At 37.4% G+C, this 22,825-nt stretch overlaps 1 protein-coding gene across 17 annotated transcripts in view; it reads right to left on the bottom strand.

Moving 5' to 3' along the window:
* Positions 1–22,825, bottom strand: part of LOC135103699 (uncharacterized) — a 114,108-nt gene that overhangs the window by 29,518 nt on the left and 61,765 nt on the right. For 15 of the 17 annotated variants that reach the window (XR_010270167.1, XM_064010283.1, XM_064010289.1 and 12 more), the window contains 2 exons: positions 10,125–10,247; positions 6,049–6,165 (listed from right to left, as the gene is read on the bottom strand). Coding sequence is in view for 15 of the 17 variants with exons in the window: in XM_064010283.1 (XP_063866353.1) it covers positions 6,049–6,165; positions 10,125–10,247 (240 nt within the window). In the remaining 2 variants the exon portion in view is untranslated. Of the gene's footprint in view, positions 1–2,589; positions 2,695–6,048; positions 6,166–10,124; positions 10,248–22,825 lie in introns of all 17 variants that reach the window. The other 2 variants (XR_010270168.1, XM_064010291.1) reach the window with 2 other exon arrangements.

Raw genomic sequence — 22,825 nt, 5'->3', positions numbered from 1 at the left:
TTTCAACTCTATCTGTCAATATCTACCTTTCCTTCTTGCTGGAAGTTTGCCTACATTCAGCTTGCTCCTAAAAAGGTGACCATTCTAATCCTTCAAACTACCGTCCAATTGCTTTAATTTCCTGCCTATCTAAAGTTTTGAATCTATCCTCAACAGGAAGATTCTTAAACATCTATTACTTCACAACCTTCTATCTGATCACCAGTATGGGTTCTGTCAAGACTGATCTACTAGTGATCTAGCTTTCTCTTTTAGGGATTTTGGTGAAACTTTTGCTTTTGCCTTGGACATATCAAAAGCTTTTAATATAGTCTGGCACAAAGCTTTGATTTCCAAACTATCCTCCTACAGCTTCTATCCTTCTCTCTGTAACTTCACCTCAACTTTCCTTTCTGACTGTTCTATCGCTGCTGTGGTAGATGGTCAATGTTCTTCTCCTAAATCTATTAACAGTGGTGTTCCTCAGGGTTCTGTCCTGTCACCCACTCTCTTCCTATTATTCATCAATGATCTAAACCAAACTTCTTGCCTTATCCACTCCTACCCTGATAATACCACCCTGCACTTTTCCATGTCTTTTCATAGATGTCCAACCCTTCAGGAAGTAAACATTTCACACAGGGAAAACACAGAATGTCTGACTTCTGATTTCTCTAAAATTTCTGATTGGGAAGAGCAAACTTAGTACTGTTAAATGCCTCAAAACTCAATTCCTCCATTTATCAACTCAACACAACCTTCCATACAACTATCCCCTCTCCTTCAGTGACTCTCAACTGTCCCCCTCTTCTACACTGAACATCCTCGGTCTGTCCTTTACTTATAATCTAAACTGGAAACTTCACATCTCAAATCTAGCTAAAACAGCTTCTATGAAGTTAGGCAATCTGAGACATATCCACCAGTTTTTCTCATCCTTGCAGCTGCTGATTCTATACAGTGGCCTTATCTATCTATGTATGGATTATGCTTCACATGTCTGGGGGGGTTCCACTCATACTGCTCTTCTAGACAGGGTGGAACCAAAAGCTTTTTTGTCTCATCAGCTCCTCTCCTCTAATTGACTGTCTTCAGCTTCTTTCTCATTGCTACAATGTTGCATCTTTTGCTAACTTCTACCGTTATTTTCATGCTAACTACTCTTCTAATCTTGCTGGCCGCATGCCTCCCCTCCTCCCACAGCCTTGCTGCACAAGACTTTCTTCTTTCTCTCACCCCTATTCTGTATACCTCTCTAATGCAAGAGTTAACTAATACTCTCAATCATTCATCCCTTTCTCTGGTAAACTCTGGAACTCCCTGCCTGTTTCTGTATTCCACCTTCCTATGACTTGAATTCTTTCAAAAGGGAGGTTTCAAGACATTTATCCTTCAATTTTTGACTACCGCTTTGGACCCTATTTGAGGACCAGCATCTCAGTGGGCCTTTTTTTTTTTTTTTTTTTAGTGGAATTTGTTGTCCTTGGTCGGTGTCTCTCCTACAAAAAAAGTACGTTTTCAATACAGAAAGTGTCTTCAATGAAATAATCAGAACAGAAAGACAAGACAAACTAACAAAGATAAGGACAAAAACACATGAAGTCAAGAAAATGATGGATGTACTTGTTAGGATGAAAGTGACAGGACCAGATAATGTTTCAAATTGGGTTCTGCAGGAGTGTAGTCACCAATTGTCTGAGAAGATTTGCAACTTAATTAACATCTCAATGGATCACTGAAAAGTGCCAAAGGACTGGAAACAGGCAGACACAGTTCCAATATATAAAAATGGGAATAGAGAAGACCCTCTGAAGTACAGACCCATCTTGCTAACAAGTGTAATAGCAAAGATATGTGAAAGGATAGTAAAAAAGAAATGGATGGAACACCTAGAGACTAATAACATCTTAACAGAAAGACAATTTGGATACAGAGGAAACCAGTCATGTACCACAAATTTAATGAGCTTCTACTCCGGGGTAATTGATATAGTGGATGAAAGGGAAAGATGGATAGACTGTATATACCTAGACTTGGAAAAGGCATTTAATAAGGTGTCACACAAATGGATATATAGAAACTGAAACATGAAGCAGGAATTGGAGGATCAGTACTAAAATGATGGAAGGTTTTTTACTCAATAGAGAAATAAGGACAGTAATTTGAAATACCATATCAAGCTGAAAGGAAGTGATAAGCAGGGTCCCACAAGGATGTGTACTAGTACCAATTATGTTCGCAGTGTACATAAATTATATAGTAGAAGGTGCAATGGGCTACATAACTATGTTTGCATATGACACCAAGATAATGAAAGTGACAAATCAAGAAGACTGTGCTGTCCTACAACAAGATCTTGATATGATAAATGAATGAGCTTATAAGTGGCAAATGGAATTAAATATTAAGAAGTGCAGCTTGACAGAATTCAGAAGTAGTAGAAGAATTAAAGGGAATAATTCATTAGCTGATGAAAGAACAAGTAAAACAACAGAAGAAAAAGACTTGGGAGTAATTATGACAGATTAGTTATCACCTGAGAAGCACATAAATAAAATAACTAGAGAAGTGTATAACCTGATCAGAAATATAAGGACAGCCTTTACATACCTGAATGAAGATATGATCAAGAAACTGATAGCATCAATGATGCAACCATGATTGGAATATGCAGTACTGGTGTGATCACCAAGACTTAAGAAAACAATCAGAAAGCTGAAAAGAATAAAGAGAGCTGCAACAAAAATACCAGCAAGACTGAACAATCTCCATACAAAAAAAGACTAAAAGAATTAGGGCTAACAACATTGGAAGAAAGAAGGCAGAGAGGAGACCTAATAGCAATATACAGAATCCAAAAGGGAATGGAGAAGATTAATAGAGAAGATTTACTGATCAGGGATGTGAGCAATAGAACAGGACACAGCAAGAAACTGAAAAAAAAAGCACATACAGAAGAGACCTCAAGAAATATAGGTTTCCACACAGATGTATAACAGCTTGGAATGGACTCAATGAAGAGATTGTGTGTGCAAAAACAATTCATAATTTAAGGCAAAGTTAGATGCTAAGAAACACAGACAGGACAGCATGAGCCTAAGTATGGCTCTTTTTCTGCATCTCACAACTAGGTAAATACACACACACACACACACACACATACACACATGAGAAATTTGAAGTGTACACATCCTTTCCTTTACATTTAAATGAGGACAGTACTGTACTGCACAAAATAAATAACTGCTATTAACTTCTATGAATATAACATGCAACCAGAAGTCAGGAGAGATAAGAGGATGCATATGACCAAATGACTTGCCATAAATAACAGTGTTCATTAGATGTATCTTAATGACCTTCAAATATAGCGAATTTTTTGCTTTAACAACCCACCCTTCCCCTATATGTGTTTGTTATATCAAGAGTTTACTGTATTTACAAAGTCTCTTTTTGCATCATAGATTATGGCAGTTGCTGCATTTGATCATATGATCATAACAGTTTATTTGGGGAGAGAGAGAGAGAGAGAGAGAGAGAGAGAGAGAGAGAGAGAGAGAGAGAGAGAGAGAGAGAGAGAGAGAGAGAGAGAGAGAGAGAGAGAGAGAGAGAGAGAGAGAGAGAGAGAGAGAGAGAGAGAGAGAGAGAGAGAGAGAGAGAGAGAGAGAGAGAGAGAGAGTGGGACTCAGAAGGGAGGAGGCAGGCAGCAGCCAATCAGGAGTTAGATGCACATGATGTGACTGCTGAGAGTACTGCTAGCCTCCACAGGAGAAAAACCTTACCACTTTTGAAAAATATGCTGTTGACTGCACGTCAGTCAACTTTCCCCCATTTTAAGACCTGGGATGTTCATAAAATATAGCAAGCATTCAATAATTTTGAAATATGCTATAATTTGCGAACAGTTAGTATGTAAAATAAAACGAATGTTTGAAAGCCTTAAAGGGGTCATTATACCCAAAATTCTGTAAACAGAGGTTTGTTATATCAAGGGTTTACTATACATATCCCCTTTCAATTTATAGTGTACTGTCCTTTTTTCATTAAAATGTTATGTACAATGCGTATAATTGTTTCTTATTGTGTTAAAGTGAATTTTAAATGCATATAACAAGTGAGACATATATTTTCTGGTTTAAACTATAAACATAGATATTTCTGAGTCTTGTAGAGGTGGTTTCCCAGATCTGTGGATTTTCACTATTGACAGGAGGCCTTGGAATGTAACCCCCACAAATAGCGGGGTAACAATGTAAATACAAACAGACAAGAAACAACTACATATAAATTTTAAGGGAAGAACAAAGGCAATATTAAAAAGATGTAATAGACAGGTATAAACATGAGCCCAAACTCTCCTACAGGCACGTGAATGGCAAACTGAAAAGTAAATAGGGCATAGAGAAACTGAGTGGATGGAGTTGTATATGAAGATCCAATAGAGATGGTGGAAATTATGAGTAAGAGCTTCAAGAAAGTTCTTCCATAGTAAAAGGAATTCATCAGGCCACCAGACATACAGGAAAATAGAATAATGATGGAAATTCAGTTAACAGTACAGGAAGTTGGAGAGATCATGAAGAACCTAGAGTGAGGAAAGCAGCAGGACCAGACAGAGTGTCAGGATGGATACTAAGAGAATGAAGTAAACAGCTAATGGATAAATTATATATACCATCATTGCCTCAAAATTATTGAAGGAATAGTTCCACAGGATTGGAAGAAAGCAAACATCGTACCCATATTCAAGGGAGGAGACGAACAAGACCCACTCAGTTACAGATCAGTTTCAATGACGAGTGTGGTGGCAAATGTGAAAGAATAAAAACATAAATAGACCAAATTTGGGGAAGAGGATCGTTATAAAATGCCAATTTTGATTCAGAAAGTTAAGAGCTTGTTTTACAAACTCATGTTATTACTCAAAAGCAATTGATATAATACAAGAGAGATAGTTGAGCAGATTGCATTTATCCGATCTTAAGGAAGGCATTTGACGAGGTACCACACAAAAGGCTTATATGGAAATTGGAAAAGATAGGTAATTTAAATGAAGGGCTGTTAAAGTGGATGGAGGATTTCTTAAAGAACATAGAGATGAGAATAGTAATAAGGGACCAGACATCAAAGTAGTGCCCAGTATTAAGTGGGGTTCCCAAAGGGTCAGTATCGACACCTGTAATGTTTGTGATGTATATAAATGATGTGGTAGAAAATGTAACCACCTATGCAATTCTCTTCACAGATGACACAAAACTATTGAGAAGAATGAAGAACACCAAAGAGATTTAGAAAAAGTGTGTGAGTGGAAAAACATAAGGCAAATGGAATTTAACTCTGGGAAGTGTAAAAAGATTGAACTTGGAAAAAGTAATAGGAAGTGTAGATATAATAAGATGGGAAATAAAACAATTGACAAAACAACAGCAAAAAAGACCTGAGAGTGATATCTTCAGAGAAACTATCACCAGAAAAGCATATCAGTAAGGTAATAGGTTAAACTCTCAACCTATTAAGAGTGGTCTTTGAGTATCAGGATGAAGAAATGATGAGAAAATACTTATCACAATGATACATCCAAGACTAAAGTATACAGTGGTAGTTTGGTCATATGAAAAAAAAAATACATAAGGAAGTTGGAAAGAGCACGCAGAAAGCAGCAACCAAGATGATATCAGAATCGAGAGATTTACCCTATGAAGAAAGACTAACTCGAATGCAACTCCCAACCTTGGAAAAGAAATGAGAGAGGTAACATCATCCCACTATAGAGAATGCTGAAGTGTGATAAAAAAAATTGGAGAGGGAAGATCTATTTGTAATGAATGAAAGAAAAACAAGAGGACATGGAAGAAAACTAAAAGCAGCAACTACCTGCAGACAGGACATAAAGAAGTTTAATTTCCCTCATAGAAGCATAGATGCATGGACTGGCCTGGAGGGAGATGTGGTCTCTGCAAGGAATATTCATGATTTCAAGGAAAAGTTGAATAAAAATAGTTATGGAGATGGGACACTACAAGCTTAGCTCCTCTCTTGTATGTTACAACTAGGTAAATACAAACCTACCTTTAGTCTGAAAAGCTTGGGCACAACAGAATCCTTAAGAAAGAGGAGGCGACTTTGGCTTCCATTCTGCCTCTTCTCCATGCTGCTCCCCAGAAGAGCCATCAGCATGCCTCGAATCTGGAAAAAAACACTGTGTCGTATGTGTGCTGCTTAGTCAATGGTAAAGATGAAGTGGAGACATATACTGTCACCTTTATGAGGTATAATTTCCTACAACACTTCATTACTGAGCATATGGATACTTAATATGACTAACATCACAGTATCCCCAAAAAGAATGTGAAAAATGCATGGGTTGTGACCTATAAGTGACCCTCCAAGATAAGAGTTTGCCCAAGCAGGTAGCAGATTTAAATCTCATTACAATAGTACTAGACAACTACAGCCAGTGTCTGGCAACCCTCCCAGTCCTGTTTCCTGCCAGTGTGGTATAAGACTGTTACAACAGGGTGATGATTGAAGTTTATCAAAAGAAGAAACCCCTGCCTTTTCTTCTCCCCTGATTTTTTTCTATGCACACACCTAAGATAGGTCCCAAGAAGCTCACTGATCAAGAAAAGGCACATATTCTAGCCTTTCACAAAGAAAATATGCCAGTGAAAAAAAAAATGAAGGAGAACAAAGGAAGGGAAAACAGCTATCTACAGCATCATTTCATGAGCCAAAAAACTTCCTTGAAATGAAGTTTCACCTCATCATTCAATTACAGTGCCCCAGGAAGACCTCACCTACTATAGACAAGTTCATTAGAGTTGTACTGAAAAATCTCAAGATAACAACAAGACAACTCAAACAAGCCTACCATTCCATCCTTGATAATATGGCTGGAATGTACCATCCAACACCACTATCAGAAAGACCTGAGGCTGCATCTCCACTCTCCAACCTCCAAACCTGTACTTATGTGTGTTGCTTGTCTCAAGTTTGCAAAGAAATACATGCAACAAGTCCCCATTTCATTGTGATGCAGTGAGGTGTGGCAAGCTAAGGCATGCCCTTAGCATAAGTCCCCTCAACCCCTGTTACCTGTATTTGACTGTCAAACACCCACCATCAATCATGATTTGGGGTTCTTTTAGTAATGAAATGGGGCAAGGAGGAATTTACTCCCTTTTCAAGAATGCCATCATAAATGGAGACTGCTACATTGAAGTCCTTCAAAGCCACATACTGAATTTTTATGAAATTGGTGATTGCAATTTGTTTATCCAAGACCCTGCCACAAGGCTAAGAAAGTCATGAAGTGACTTGAGGATTAGAAGATGGATGTCCTCGAATGGTCTGGCAATTCACCAGACCTTAATCCTATTGAAGAATTCTGGGTAAACATGAAGCAGAAACTCCAGGAAAGGAACACTTCAACATTCCCTCACCTGGTTGAGACACTCAGAGACATCTGGGTGCATGATATCAAAGTGGAATATTGCTAAAGACTGTTGAATCCTATCCGAAGATGTATTAAAGCAACTCTTATGGCTCGTGGTGGCCATACAAAGTATTGAAGTAAAAGAAATTTTTATTTATTTATTTTTTTTATTTATTCATTTATTTATTTATTTTATTTTTTATTTTTTTTCTTTTCTGCATACTTTTTTTTGTGGGTACTAAGTATCTGGTCTGTCAAAAGTAGTATAGTAATTCCAGTAAAGTGTGAAAGACACATAATATATAACTGAGCCTAGTTCTGACTGCAGAATTTTCAAGATTGTTCCCCAAAAAATGTAAAGGAAGACAATGGAAAGGTGCATAATTCTGCAGGAGCTACAAATTGGCTTGATAAACAAGTACTCCATTATTCTTTTTTTTTTTTTTTTTCAGGAGACCCTGTAGACAGAATGAGAACAGTAAGTAAATGCTTTTGAAACTAATGTAGGTTCTGTACTAGAGCATAGTTAAGTGACACAAAGGATGAAGAGTGTGGTAGTGATAGCATGGCAGTGATGTGGTTGTGCACTGGTATTTTTCTGTTTGTAATTCACCATCAAACACTAAGAAATAAAATCTGAGACAAAAAATGTACATATATATAACTTAATTTATGAAAACATTGCTTCCAAAAAGCAGGTTAGATGTTGGGTATCTGTTGTGTATTTATGTTTGCTGGTACCAACAAAGAGGGACATTAGTTAGCTTATTCTAGTATTAAGTATTTCCTTAGAATGAAGAGTAGTATTTAAAATGATGGTTGAGAGTAAGCCTCTTATAATTTTCACACACCTGTAACATTATTATCAACTCTTCAACTACAAAAATATCTTTCAAGCAATGTTATTCTAGTTAGATGTCAGCTTGATGACCACTCTACCCAACCATGAAGCAGTGGAGGCAGACAGATTGGTGTGGTGAGTGTGGGCAGTGAGCGGTAAACTCATTGCCGCCATTGTGAATGCAGCTGCCTTTCACTTTGCTGGTAGGGTTCCACTTGTTCTTTTCTCATTATCATAATTCTAAAGGGCAGCAAGTAGTCAGACACTGACATGCCTTGCTGACTGTGTGTTGTTGATTGTGTATACATTGTAGCAATAATTGTACAATAGACACATGAAAATCCTCCAGTGTTTAATTTAACTTTATCCTCAAAATATCACACAGATAACTTTAGAAATACTGTACATTGAGACAATAGACAAAAATGTTTCCTAATGTAACAAAATTAATTGAAAACAAGAATAAAATCTATCTAAATATCTACCTATATACCAGGCTGGCAATCTCACTGGGTGGCCCAGACAAAGCAACACACACACACACACACACACACACACACACACACACACACACACAAACACATCATTCACACTTTTAGCTTTGTCACCCGCTGCTAGAAAGGGATAGTCTTGTGGATCACCATACTATACCCAAGGAGCTTAGGCTTAGCACAGCTGGCAACATAAAAAAAAAAAGATAATAAAAAAAAAAAAATATATATATATATATATATATATATATATATATATATATATATATATATATATATATATATATATATATATATATATATATATATATATATATATATATATATATATATATATATATATATATATATATATATGAAAATAAATAAGTATATAAAATAAACAGATAAATAAGTAAATAAAAAATTCCAAAGAAAGAGTTCCCAGCCCTTTATCTTCCTCATTAACACACCCTTTAACATGAAAAGCACAGAGAGACTAGTATTCTTAAGCCACATTTCTTGAAAATAAAATGGGAAAACCAACACTAATATACAAACAATATTTTTTCTTCACATAAACACAAGGTTCCTTATTTCTTCCATCTCCTTTCCCTTCTTCCTCTTTCACTGATTTTCTGTCTGTCATTCAGTGTTCACTTCTTTCCTTTTCTCCCACTGTTGATCCTCTACCTAGCTTCCATCTCTGATGTTCTCATTCTTCCTTCCATTATACCTTCCATTCTTCCCTCATTTCTTCTTCTTTGTTGCTTTTTTCCTGTGCATTCTTATTTTCTTTTCCTAAGCACATAGCATCACTCTCCAATATCATCCCTATCTCCTATTTTTCTTTCTTTTCTCACCCCCTTACTCTTCCTATTCTTTCCACTTTTCGTATCCTCCTTCATGCCTCTCCACTCCGTCTATCTCCTCCTACCCCTTGCACTTCAATTCTATCCCTCCACTACTTTCTCATTTTTACAACTGTCCACCTCCATCTATAAATATATATCTATATATATTATGCCTGTTCTAAAATATTCTCCCAGGTTATGGCCTTCAATAAACTGTTCATTTATTCCTGTCTTTACATGTTCCAATACTTTTTTTCTTCTGTCATTCCTTTCTCTCACATTCTCAAGCATTTCATCTTGTACCTACTGCATCTTCCACACTCATATACATTCCTGGACATCTCACTATCTGCCATTAAAAACACAGAAAACAAGGAGACTTTAAAAGACCAAATGGCCTATACAAGGTAGCTTGATCCCTTCAACCACTCAACCTTTCAAATTCTTCACTTTACTTGACATACCAAATGAAGACTAAGTAATGAAATGTAAGTAAGTTGGTTAAGGGTGTCAACCAATATCTCCCTTGTCTTGCCCCTTCTCACCTGGGCCAGCTGCAGGGCCACCATCACAGTACCTAGAGGTGCCTTGGCCAGCTGGCCATGGTTTGCCCTGTCTTCCCACACATAAAGGTCAGCCTCTGGGATCTCTTGTGTCACACTCAGCACCTGAAGATTTTGAGTCATGATTAACTTAGGGAAAGATCATTGTTATTACTGCTGTGACACTAATTACTACTATACTACTACTATCACTACTATTACTACAAGTTTTGTTGCTGCTGCTGTTATCACTGCCTCTACTACTATTACTACTACTACTACTACTACTACTACTATCATTTCCCTTACATGCATGCTTAATTTACTATTAAAATCCTTATTGTATAATACTACTACAATTACAGTAACAAGCCATTACACTCAACTCATAAATAAGAGATCTTGGGTTTAAATCCAGGTTGAGAGAAATTGGGCTTGTCTGCTCTCACACTGTAGCTTTGCTCACCTAGATAACATACCGAGAGATAACACTGAGGATTTATGGCTCTGCAACTCATCGAAAGTTAAAGACTTATAATTATGTCCCTTCTGTGTATGTATTTACCTAGTTTACATAGTTGTGTTATGTGGGAAAAGAGCTATGCTTGTACTGTCCCATCTCCATATCTATTAATATCTAACTTAGACTTGAATCCATGTATATTTTTTGCACTTACTATCTCCTCTTCCAGACTATTCCATACATCAATACTTCTATGAAGAAAACTATACTTTTTGACATCTCTTCTACAAGCGCTCTTCTTCAACCTCTTTTCATGTCCTCTAGTATCACATGTATCACAAACCATCAAGTCATTCTGGTCCACCTTCTCCACATACTGTGTGTGAGTGTGTTTACCTAGTTTACCTAGTTGTATTTTACAGGGCATGAGCCAAAGCTCATTTGTCCTGTCTCCATAACCGTATTTATCCAATTTCTCTTTTAAACATGTGTACAGTGTTTGCTGCAACCACTTCTTCCTTCAAATCACTCCAGATTTCAATAGTTTTATATTGGAAGCTATATTTCTTGATGTCGCTTGAACATCCACTCTTCTTTATTTTCTTCCCATGGTCCCTCATCTGTCTCTCTCCTTCTTCCATCTGTATTACCAAATCATTTCTGTCTATTCTTTCTATATTGTTTACTGATTTGTACATTGTTATTAGGTCTCCTCTTTCTTTTCTCTCTTATAGTGCTGGTAAACCCTTCTCTTCAAGTCTTTCTTCATAGCTTAACTCTTTCAATTCTGGTACTATCTTTGTTGCTATCCTCTATATTCTTCCCGGTTTCCGTATAGCTTTTTTTCTATGTGGAGCCCAAACTATTCCTGCTTATTCTGATTTAGGACGTTATCATGCTTGTTATAATTTTCTTCATCATTTCTTTATCAAAAACAGTTAAATGCCACATTGATGTTTGTTAACAAGCTGTATGTAGAGCCAAATATCTTGTTTATGTGTCTTTCAGGTGATAGTATCCTGCATCATTACTCCCAAATGTTTTTCTTCATTACTTTTCATTATTACTTCTCCTCCTATTTTGTACTTTCATGAAGGTCTCTATTTACTTTTTCCTATTTTCAACATGGTGTGGCATTTTCTGGCATTAAATTCTAGTTTCCATCTTTGGCTCCATGTATGTATCTTGTCAATATCCTTTTGTAATTACTTGCAGTCATTTTCATCCTTTACTATTTTCATTATTTCTGAATCATCAGCAAACAGGTTTATATAACTATTTAGATCCTCTGTCATATCATTTACATATATTTGAAACATAGCAATTGCCAACACATATCCTTGCGGTACCCCACTTGTCGCTTTGCACCAACTCTCTCCCTTCCCTCTCTCCCTTGTAATCCTCCATCCATCTCAATGTTGCTCCCTTTAACTCTCCATTCTCTAGTTTCCACATAAGGTTTTTGTGGGGAGCCTTATCGAATGCTTTTTTGATATTCAGGTATACTGTATCAACAAATCCATCCCTCTCTTGCACTCCATCTATTACTCTCATATAGAAGCTCAGTAGATCTGTGATACAGAATCTCCCTTTCTTGAATCCAAATTGCTTTTCTGTAATTATTTTTTCATCTAGATATTCCACCCATCTTTCTTTAATTACCATTTCACAAAGCTTGCTTACAATATTTGTCAATGACACCGGTCTATAATTTAATTATTCCATTTCATTTACTCCTATATATACTGGCACTATGTTAGCTCTTTTCCATTCCCTTGGTACTTTTCCTTCTCTCAACAAGCTGTTAATTATATCCCATATGGGTTCTTTCATTTGTTCTCTGCATTCTTTTAATATCCATCCATTTACTTGATCTGGTCTCATAGCTTTTCTAACATCCACCTTTTCCAGCAGTTTCTTGATTTCTTGTCTCTACTTGTATCTTCTGTATTCCCTCATTCTGTGATACCACTTTCAGTGCAACAAAATTGGTTTCCTTTGTAAACACAGATTAAAAACTCTCATTCATTAGTTCACCCATCTCAGTTTTATAAATTCTTCCTTCCCTTTTTAAGTTTCCCAGTTTTCACTTTATAACTTGGCACAAACTGTTCCACCCCTCTCTATACTTGCTCAAAAATATCCCATATTTTTCTTGCACTACTTTACCTTCAAATAACTCTTTCCTTTTAATTTTTTCCATAAAATGGTGTGTGTGTGTGTGTGTGTATTTACCTAGTTGTATTTACCTAGTTGTATAGTACAGGATCCGAGCCAAAGCTCAATTAGTCCTGTCTCCATACCCGAATTTATCTAATCTCTCTTTAAACATGTGCACACTCTTTGCCGCAACCACTTCTTCTTTTAAGTTATTCCATATTTCAACCGTTCGATGCGGAAAGCTGTATTTTTTAATATCTCCCAAACAATGACTCTTCTTTAATTTCTTCATATGTCCCCTTGTACGTCTATCTCCTTCCTCCACTTTTACAACTAGGTCATCTCTGTCTATCTTCATCATGTTGTTTATTAATTTGAACATTGTTATCAGGTCTCCTCTTTCCCTTCTTTCTTGCAGTGTTGGTAATCCAATTTCTTCCAGTCTTTCCTCGTAACTTAGGTCTTCCAATTCAGGTATCATTTTTGTAGCTGTTCTTTGTATCCTTTCCAATTTCCTTATATCTTTCTTCTTGTGTGGAGACCATACCACTGCTGCATATTCCAGTTTGGGGCGTATCATGTGTGTTATAATTTTCTTCATCACTTCTTTGTCTAGGTAATTAAATGCCACCCTGATATTTGCTAGCAAATTATATGTAGAGCCAAATATTCCATTGATGTGTTTTTCTGGTGATAGCGTGTCTTGAATTATTACTCCCAAGTCTTTTTCTTCTTTGCTCTTTGGTATTGTGATTCCTCCCATCTCCTTTTACTCTCCTTTTACTTCTTCTTATCTCCATTACATGGCACTTCTTTATATTAAATTCTAATTTCCATCGTTTACTCCATTCATAAATTCTATCAATATCCCTCTGTAGTTCCTCACAATCCTCTTGGTTCTTTATTACTTTCATCAATTTTGCATCATCTGCAAACATGTTAATGTAGCTATTTAAACCCACCGTCATATCATTTATATAGACCTGAAACATTATAGGTGCCAACACAGACCCTTGTGGTACTCCGCTTGTTACTTCGCACCAACTTGATTTATTATCTCTGATTACTGTACTAATTTCCCTATCTTGGAGATAATCCTTCATCCACTTAAGTATTTTTCCTTTTAGCCCTCCTTGATGTTCCAGTTTCCATATGAGACTTTTATGTGGAACTGTATCAAAAGCTTTTTTCAGATCTAAATAGACTGCATCAACCCAACCATCTCTCTCTTGTAGTTTATCTATTACTCTTGTATAAAAGCTCAGTAAGTTTGTTACGCAAGATCTCTCTTTCCTGAAACCTAATTGTTTTTCTGTTATTATATTTTCTTGTTCAAGATATTGCACCCATCTGTTTTTAATGACTATTTCACAGAGTTTACTTACAATACTCGTGAGTGAGACTGGTCTTTAATTCAGTGGTTCCATTTTATTACCTCCTTTGTATAACGGTACTATATTTGCCCTCTTCCATTCCTTTGGTACTTTTCCCTCCTTCAAAGAACTGTTAATTATCTCCCATATTGGTTCTTCCAATTCCTCTCTACATTCTTTCAATATCCATCCATTTACTTCGTCTGGTCCCATCGCCTTCCTAGTATCTAGCTCTTCCAGTAGTCTTTTAATGTCTTTTCTTTCCACTTGTATGTTTTCTATTCCTTTCTGTTGTTCCTCATCTCCCAGTGATGCAAAGACAGTTTCTCTTGTAAATACAGACTTAAAGCTTTTATTCAGTATCTCAGCCATCTCTTGTGTGGTTTCATAAATTTCTCCATTTTTCTTCAGCTTTGTAATGGTATCTCTATGCTTTATTTTTCCATTTACATATCTATAGAAAAGTTTGGGTTCTTCTTTACACTTTCCAACTACATCTCTTTCAAAATTTCTTTCTTCTTCTCTTCTTATTTTAACATAATCATTTCTAGCTGCCCTGTATTCTTCTCTATTTATCTCATTCCATTGTTTCCTCATTTTTTTCCATGCCCTCTCCTTCTTCTTTTTTGCCTCTGCACACTTTGCATTAAACCACACTTTCTTATTTTCTTTTACCTTATATCTTGGCACATATCTTTCAACACTTTCTCTAAACTTGCTTAAAAAAACACTTAAAAACACTTCATATTTTTTTCTGCACCTCCATACCTCTTAATAAATTACTCCAATCAAGCTCTCCGTAAAATTTCTTTAACCCTGTAAAGTCTGCCTTAGCATAATTTTTTCTCTCATTTTTATATTCCTCATTGAGTTTTGGCACTTCTTCTTTGATCTCTATCTCCATCTTCACATGATCACTTTTTCCCACTGGACACAAATATTCTATACTTGATTCATTTTCTGGCTTTTTTGTAGAAACCAAGTCTAGTAGTGATGGTTCATCTTCCCCTCTGTACCTAGTATTTTCTTTCACCCATTGGTCCATCATGTTTACCATCATAGTCTGTAAAAATTCTTCACTCCATGTACTGGCAATCCCTGTCACCTCCATCTCCCCTCAGTTTATCTCCTTACTATTAAAATCTCCTACTAGTAACACCTTGTTTCTTATCTTTAGCATGTCATCTATACTTTTTATGAACTCACTTTGCATGTGCTTATAATCATCAGTCCCCCAAGTGTTGGTCTTTGGAGGCATGTATGCAACAATAATTTTTCTGCTATCTTGTCCTTGGATCTTGATCTCCACACTCAATGTTTCTGACCTCCCTTCACTATATTCCACTGTTTCTATCAAGATGTTTTTTCTTACTAGAATCATCACTCCTCCTTCTCCCTTATTCTTTCTGTCTCTTCTCCATGTGTTATACCCTTCTTCTTCAAATTCAACATTAATCTCCCTTGTTAGTTTTGTTTCCGTAATGCATGCCACTTCTGGTTTCTTTTCATGTAAATAATCTCTTAGTTTCCTTAGGCTGGACACTAATCCATCTATGTTTGTATACATAACTTTAATTTTATTTATTGTGGACCCATTTCTTTTGTGTTCTCTCTTTGTTGTCTTACTTCTTGCCCCGCATTCTTTAACCACCATTTCCTCATTTTCATGTCTATCACCCTCCATATGTACCTTTCTGCCTGTTCCTGTGTTCTCTCTTCGTTTTTTGTCTTGGCCTCCTCTTTTAACTCTTTCACCTTGTTTCTTTCCTCCTCATTCATTTCTCTTCTTATATATATATATCCTTCATACCCTCTATCTTTCTTAACAAACTCGTTCTTCTCAAGATGTATTCGGTTGCCGCTTGGGTATTAAGTCTTATTTTCATGGGACGTTTCCCCCCTTCTGAATATTTCCCACTCCTGTACACTTCCTCTATTTGTATATCCTGTGTGTGTGTGTGTGTGTGTGTGTGTGTGTGTGTGTGTGTGTGTGTGTGTGTGTGTGTGTGTGTGTGTGTGTGTGTGCCTCACTTAGCTTGTTTCAAACTTCTTTATTTCTCAGTGGGAAACTATGTTTCTTTGTGTTATTCAAGCATCCTCCTTTTCTTATTTTTTTTTTCTGTGGCCTCGTGTGTATCTGATATTTTCTAGTTCTACTTCTAGTTTATCATTATGAATTTCTTCCACTCCATTCCACAATTTATATATCAGTATGAAATCTCCCCTTTCTCTTCACTGTTCTAATGTTGGCAGATTCATTTCCTTTAGCCTGTCTTCATATGTTAATTCTTCCAGTTCTGGAACCATCTTCGTTGCCATCTTTTGTATCATTTCTAGTTTATTTACATGTTTCTTCTTATGGGGAAACCACACTGATTCAGCATATTCCAGTTCTGGTCTAATCATAATGGTAATTATCTTTCTCATCATATCTTTATCCCTGTAGTGGAATGCTGTTCCAATATTTCCCACCATTCTATATGTATCTCTGAATATCTTTTCTACATGCTTCTCTGACTGTTGACTATCCTGTATCATCACTCCCAGATCTTTCTCTTTTCATACTTTTATTATTTCTTCATTTCTCATTTTAAATGTCTATTTTGTTCTCCTTTTACTTTTTCCCATTTCCATTACATGACATTTCTTCACATTAAATTCGATCTCCCATTTCTTACTCCAGTCCCAGATTTTACTCAAATCCTTTTAGAATTTCAGTCTTTGTTGTTTCTCATATGTAATTTTGCATCATCTGCAAACAAACTCATGTAACTCTTTACTCCTTCAGGCATATTTATGTTGATCAGGAAAAGTACTTGTGCCAGCACTGATCCTTGTGGTACTCCATTATCTACTTTTCTCCAGTTTGATTTTACATCTTTTACTACCATTCTCATTTCTCTTCCCTTTAAGTAGCTTTCCATCCAATTTATCATTTTTCCATTTTAATCCTCCTACATTTTCTACCTTCCATAGTAGCTTGTTGTGGGGAACTTTGCCAAAAGCTTTTTTTTATCGAAATACACACAGTTTACAAATCCATCCCTCTCCTGTGTTATATCAGTCACTCTCAAATAGAAGCTCATCAGATTTGTTACACATGATCAGTTTTGTCTAAAGCCATATTGTTTTTCTGATATTATATCAGGTTTTTTCTAGAAATTTTGTCCACTGCTTCTTTATCACTTTTCAAAGATCTTACATACTATACTGATCATTGATACTGGTTCTTTTTCATTTTATAAACTGGCACAATGTCTGCTTTCTTCCATTCATTAGGCACTCTTCCAGTTGATAATGAGCACTTTATTATGTCATATACTGGTTCAATTAACTGTTTCCTACACTCTTTTAAAATGAAATCCGATATTTCATCTGGTCTTGTTGCTTTTCACTCTTCTGGTTCCTCCATCATTTTATAAAGTTCTTTGATTACTGTAATTTCCCACACTTGCTTTTCTGTCAACTCATCTTGTAGTTCTTTAAATTCTGATTCTTCTGTGAAAACTTGCTGGAACTTTTTGTTTAGCAATTCACTAATGTCTTTTGGGTTTTCATATATTCAATTTCCATCCTTCAACCTTTCTAGTTTTTCTTTTAGTTTCATTTTAACATTTATGAATCTATAGAACAGTTTTGGTTTATCCTTACACTTTCTAACTATATCTTTTTTTATGTCCTTTCTCTTCTTTCCTTATTTTCACATATTCATTTCTTGCTATCTTAAAGTTTTCTTTACTTTTGGGGTTTCAATTTCTTTTAATTTTTATCCATGCTTCTTCTTTTTTTTCTCTGCACTTGCTCATCTTGCCTTGAAACACCTATTTTCCTTTTCTTTAGTTTTGTATAGTGGTAAATATTTATTCACTCCTTTCTCATATAGTTCCATAAAAATGTCAGACTTATCTTGCACATCATTTGCTCTCTTAAGACCATTTATATTCACTTTCCCATAGTTTCTCCTGTTTTCTTTGTATGATTTACCCTCTTCATTGACATCATTATCAGTCTCTTTTTCTGTCATTACATGGTCACTTTTTCTCATGGGGCACACATTTTAATTCTTTAGTTAGGTCAATTCCTTTCATTAATATTAGGTCAAGTCTTGTTGGTTCATCATCTCTCCTATATCTTATATTTTCAGTCACCCATTGCATCATTGTGTTTTCCATAGTCAGCTTCAGAAATCTTTCTCCCCATGCAATTTTATTTCCTCCTGCCTCAAATGTTTCCCAATTTATTTCTTTGCAATTGAAGTCACCAACCAATTGTACTCTTTTATTACTTTTAATTAATCTACTCAAACATTGGATGGTATCTTCCATTATTTTCTCATATTTTTCCTTGCTCCAAGAATTTATTTTGGGTGGTACATAGGTTGTTATTACTATCAGTATTTCTCCATTATTATCCTCCAAATTAACACTCACCATTTCTGCTTTTCCTTCCCCATACTTCAGTATTTTTGCCTTCACCTTATTTCTTGTCATTATCATTACACCTCCCCGTCCTTAACAAATCTAGTCTCTTCTCCACATATTGTAATTATTGTTAATGACAATCTGATTTTCTTTTAGCTTTGTTTCCATTAAAAACACCACCTCTGGATTCTTTTTTTTTTTAAATAGTCTTGTAATTCCAGTGTTCTGTGTAGCAGTCCATCTATGTTGGTATACATCACATTGAGTCCTTCATTTTTACTATTTTTCTCTATTTTATTTTTATTTATTCCTTTTCTTTTATGTACCATTTCTTCACTCTGTCTCCCAAAACTCTCCAAAAAAATTCAGTCTTTTCTTCTGTTCTTTATTCATTTTTCCCTTTAGCCTCTTCATACATTTCTTTCATTTTTTTCTGTTCTTCATTTCTGTTTTTCTTAATGTATATATATTTTCAATATTCTACTTCACTTAGTCTGGATGTTTTTTCTAGTATCTCTTCTGCTGCCTTTTTGTGATTTTAGTCTTATTTTCATGGGTCTTGTTTTGCCTTCCAGATAAGGTCCCAGTCGAACAACTTCTTCCACTTCTTCCTTGAATTTAGTGTCATCTTCACCATTAAATTTCTTCAGCAAATCTTTCACTGTGTTTTGTTTCTTCTTTCTCTTTTCAGTTTGTATGTTATATTTTTCTCCTTTATTCCATAAACTATATCACTTTTTTCTTATCTGTTGCATCTCTTACCAGATCTTCATTGTTTTCCAGTGCCTTCACCACTTCCTTTTCTACATTTTCATTTTTTCTTTCAGTTGCTTTTCAATTATTTCCTTTATTAAAGTCAACATTTGCTTTATCATTTTCAATTTTCCAGCCTTTCATTTCATCTATGACTCCCTCTCTCATCCTCTCCTCACCCTTCACTACTCTGCTTTCAAATTTTTTTTCATCACTTTCTCTGTGTTGTTTTCTAACTCCTCATTTTTCTTAATAATGTGCTGTTCTCTCACTTTCATTTCCTCCAGTTCAGATTTCAGTTTGAATATTTCACCATCTTTTCCAAGGTTCTTCTCCAGTTTTCCCTGAAGGGTTTTTACCACTTGCAACACTACTTCCATCATCTTTTTCTGCTGTTCTGTGTCGCTTTCCACTTTCCTTAGTCTCATTTTCAGAAAGCCTATCTCACTTTCATATTGGTCATTTTCATTTAGTCCATCAAACTTCATTTCACTTCTGTAGGAGTCTGATAATAAGTTGGCTATCTTTGTTTTGAAAAGGGCCCAGTCAGCTGGAGCCCTGAAAACTACAACACTGTTTCCTCACCAACACGACCACACTCACTCAGACCCTACAAACCACATTTCTCGGTATTCCTGGTGATGTTGTCCTCTTCCAGGTCCAGGCAATGTTCTGGGTTCCCCAAAAATCAATTCTTTGCTGGGACTGAATACATAAGGTGCTGTTGCTGACTTGATTGTGTATTTACCTAGTTGTGGTTTACGGGAAAGGAGTAATCTCATAGTATCCCATCTCTAGTCTCTAGTTTGGTCTTAAAAGCGCTGACAGTTTCGGCATTTAAATGTCTTCACTGAGTTCATTCCATTTGTTCCTACTTCTGTGTGGAAAAACTATACTTCTTAATGTCTCTTCTACAGTTAACTTTCTTCAACTTCTTAATGTGTCCCCTTGTACTCTGTGTCTAAATTTATAAACCCTTCTTTGTGTGTGTGTGTGTGTGTGTGTGTGTGTGTGTGTGTGTGTGTGTGTGTGTGTGTGTGTGTGTGTGTGTGTGTGTGTGTGTGTGTGTGTGTGTGTATGTGTGTGTGTATTTACCTAGTTGTATTTACCTAGTTGTGGTTTTCCATACCATTTATCACTCTATAGATCTCTCTCTCTCCTGTTTTCAAGGGTAGGAATTTCCAACATTCTTAATCTCTCTTCATAGGTTGACTGACTCAACTCTGGAACCATCTTAGTGACTGCTCTTTGTACTCTTTCTAATTTTATAATATTCCTCTTTATATGAAGAGACCACACCACTGATGCATATTCCAATTGTAGTGAGCTGCTACTATTCTGTAAACTGGAGAGGACAGTGAGATGAATGGTGACAACTTAGGAACTGGTTTATTTGGACAAAACAGGCAAATATATATATAGAGTACAGGCAGATCATGGGAGATAGGGTGATGGAAACATGGACCAATCATGAGCAACTTCCCGCATGCACTGCTCACCCATGATCCGGATCACAGGAGACAGGGTGATGGAAACACGGACCAATCACAAGTGACTTTCTGCATGCTCGGCTGGGCCATGAGCTGACCAGTGGCGAGTAACCTCTCGCTCGTGCTGTTCACCTGTGATCCTGAATGTGGCTTGTAGGTGCAAGGTGCCACACCTAGTGACCACGCATCTACAATACTCCCCCCCTCAGCAAAGATGATCAGGGGCACGCGAGAGCGGGCAGCCCACCCTGAAGAACTGTACTGGAGGAGGGTCATCGTCCTGGAGATAAGCTGGCTTTATGCAATCTATCGAGACCCAATCATTGGCACCCTTGACCCACAGCAGGAATGCTTTCTCCTTCCTCTCGATGACTTCATAGGGTCCGGAGTAAGGAGGGGTAAGGGCTGGTTTGTTGGTATCGGTGTGAAGAAAAACATATTTCCTTGTATGAAGATCTCGGGGAACGTAGCGATGGTCGCTACGTAAGTCTGTTTGCATGGGGCAAACTTCCCGACGATACGTCGTTGTCACTGGAGGAAGTATCAGAGAAGAATTTGCCGGGGACCCCAAGGGGGTCACCGTAACTCATCTCTGCTGGTGAGATGTCGAGCCCTTCCTTTGGAGTTGTACAAAGGCCAAGGAGAACCCAGGGAAGCTGCGAAAACCACATCAGGTTACTGCATCGGGACATCACAGCAGCCTTTAAGGTTCTGTGAAAACACTCCACTATGCCGTTAGCCTCTGGGTTATAAGTCGTGGTGTGATGGATGGAAGTGCCCAGCAGCTTATCTAGGGACATCCATAGCTGCGAAGTGAAAGAGGTGCCTCTGTCAGACGTGATGTGGTCAGGGACACCGAATCTCGAAATCCACCCAGAGAGCAGGGCTGCAGAGCAGGATGCATAAGTGGTGTCAGACATCGGTACAGCTTCAGGCCATCTTGTTGAACAGTCAACGACGGTGAAAAGGTAGCGATGTCCTTCTGAAGGAGGTAGGGGACCCACTACATCAACGTGGATGTGGCCAAAACGTCTCTGAGGCTGATGAAAGGAACTGGGACCCATCTCATTGTGTCTTTGAATTTTGGAGGCTTGACATGCAGTGCATACTCAAACCCAGTCCTTTGCGTTTTTGCAGATGCTATGCCACACAAACTTCTGCTTCAGGAGGAATGCTGTCGCATGTCAAGAAGGATGTGACAAGCCATGGATGAGGTAGAACACATGAGGCTGGTATCCATGGACGCAGTCGACCGGTGCTGATGTCTCAGAGGATTGCAGTATCTTCCTTGCCATGGGGACATCCTTCCAAGTGAGGGAGGTGATGGAGGTTCTACAGGCCGCTGTCTCCAGGTCCTCCTTCTGTTCCCTGGTGAGTTGGTTGTAATCGAGGCCTAACTGTACAGCATCGACAGGGACTCTAGAGAGGGCATTGGCTACAGGGTTCTTCTTACCCGACAGGTGGCGAAGGGAGCAGTTGAATTCGCCAATGGCTGAGAGATGACAGTGTTGGCAGGGGGACCATGTGTCAGCTTATCTTGTGAATGCATACACAAGGGGCATGTGGTCAGTCTGAATTGTGAAGGTGATGCCCTCGAGAAAATGGCGGAAATGACGGACAGCTTGATGCATGGCAAGGAGTTCATGATCGAAGGTCAAGTAGTTTCTCTTGGCTCTCAGTAGCTTACAGCTAAAGAAACCCAGGGGGCGGGGCCACTGTTGGACAACCTGCTCAAGGACAGCTCCGATGGCAATGTTGCTGGTGTCCATGGTGAGGAGGAGGGGCTTCCCTGGGATTGGAAAAGCGAGGAGAGCTGTTGCAGTGAGAGCTTCCTTGGCCTTCTGAAATGCTTCTGCTTGTGGACTGCCCCATGTCAAGTCTTTGGGTTTCCCGGCTAGTGCACTGTATAATGGGGCCATGATGGATGTGACGCCCAGCAGGAAATGGTGGTAGTAATTCACCAATTCAACAAACTCTCGCAGGGACTTGACCGTGGTAGGTGTGGGAAATCACTTTATTGCCATAACCTTCTCTGGGAGAGGTG

This window comes from Scylla paramamosain, chromosome 9, assembly GCF_035594125.1.
Source record: "Scylla paramamosain isolate STU-SP2022 chromosome 9, ASM3559412v1, whole genome shotgun sequence".
Classification (NCBI taxonomy): Eukaryota; Metazoa; Arthropoda; class Malacostraca; order Decapoda; family Portunidae; genus Scylla; species Scylla paramamosain.
This window is presented reverse-complemented; position numbering and strand designations above follow the sequence as displayed.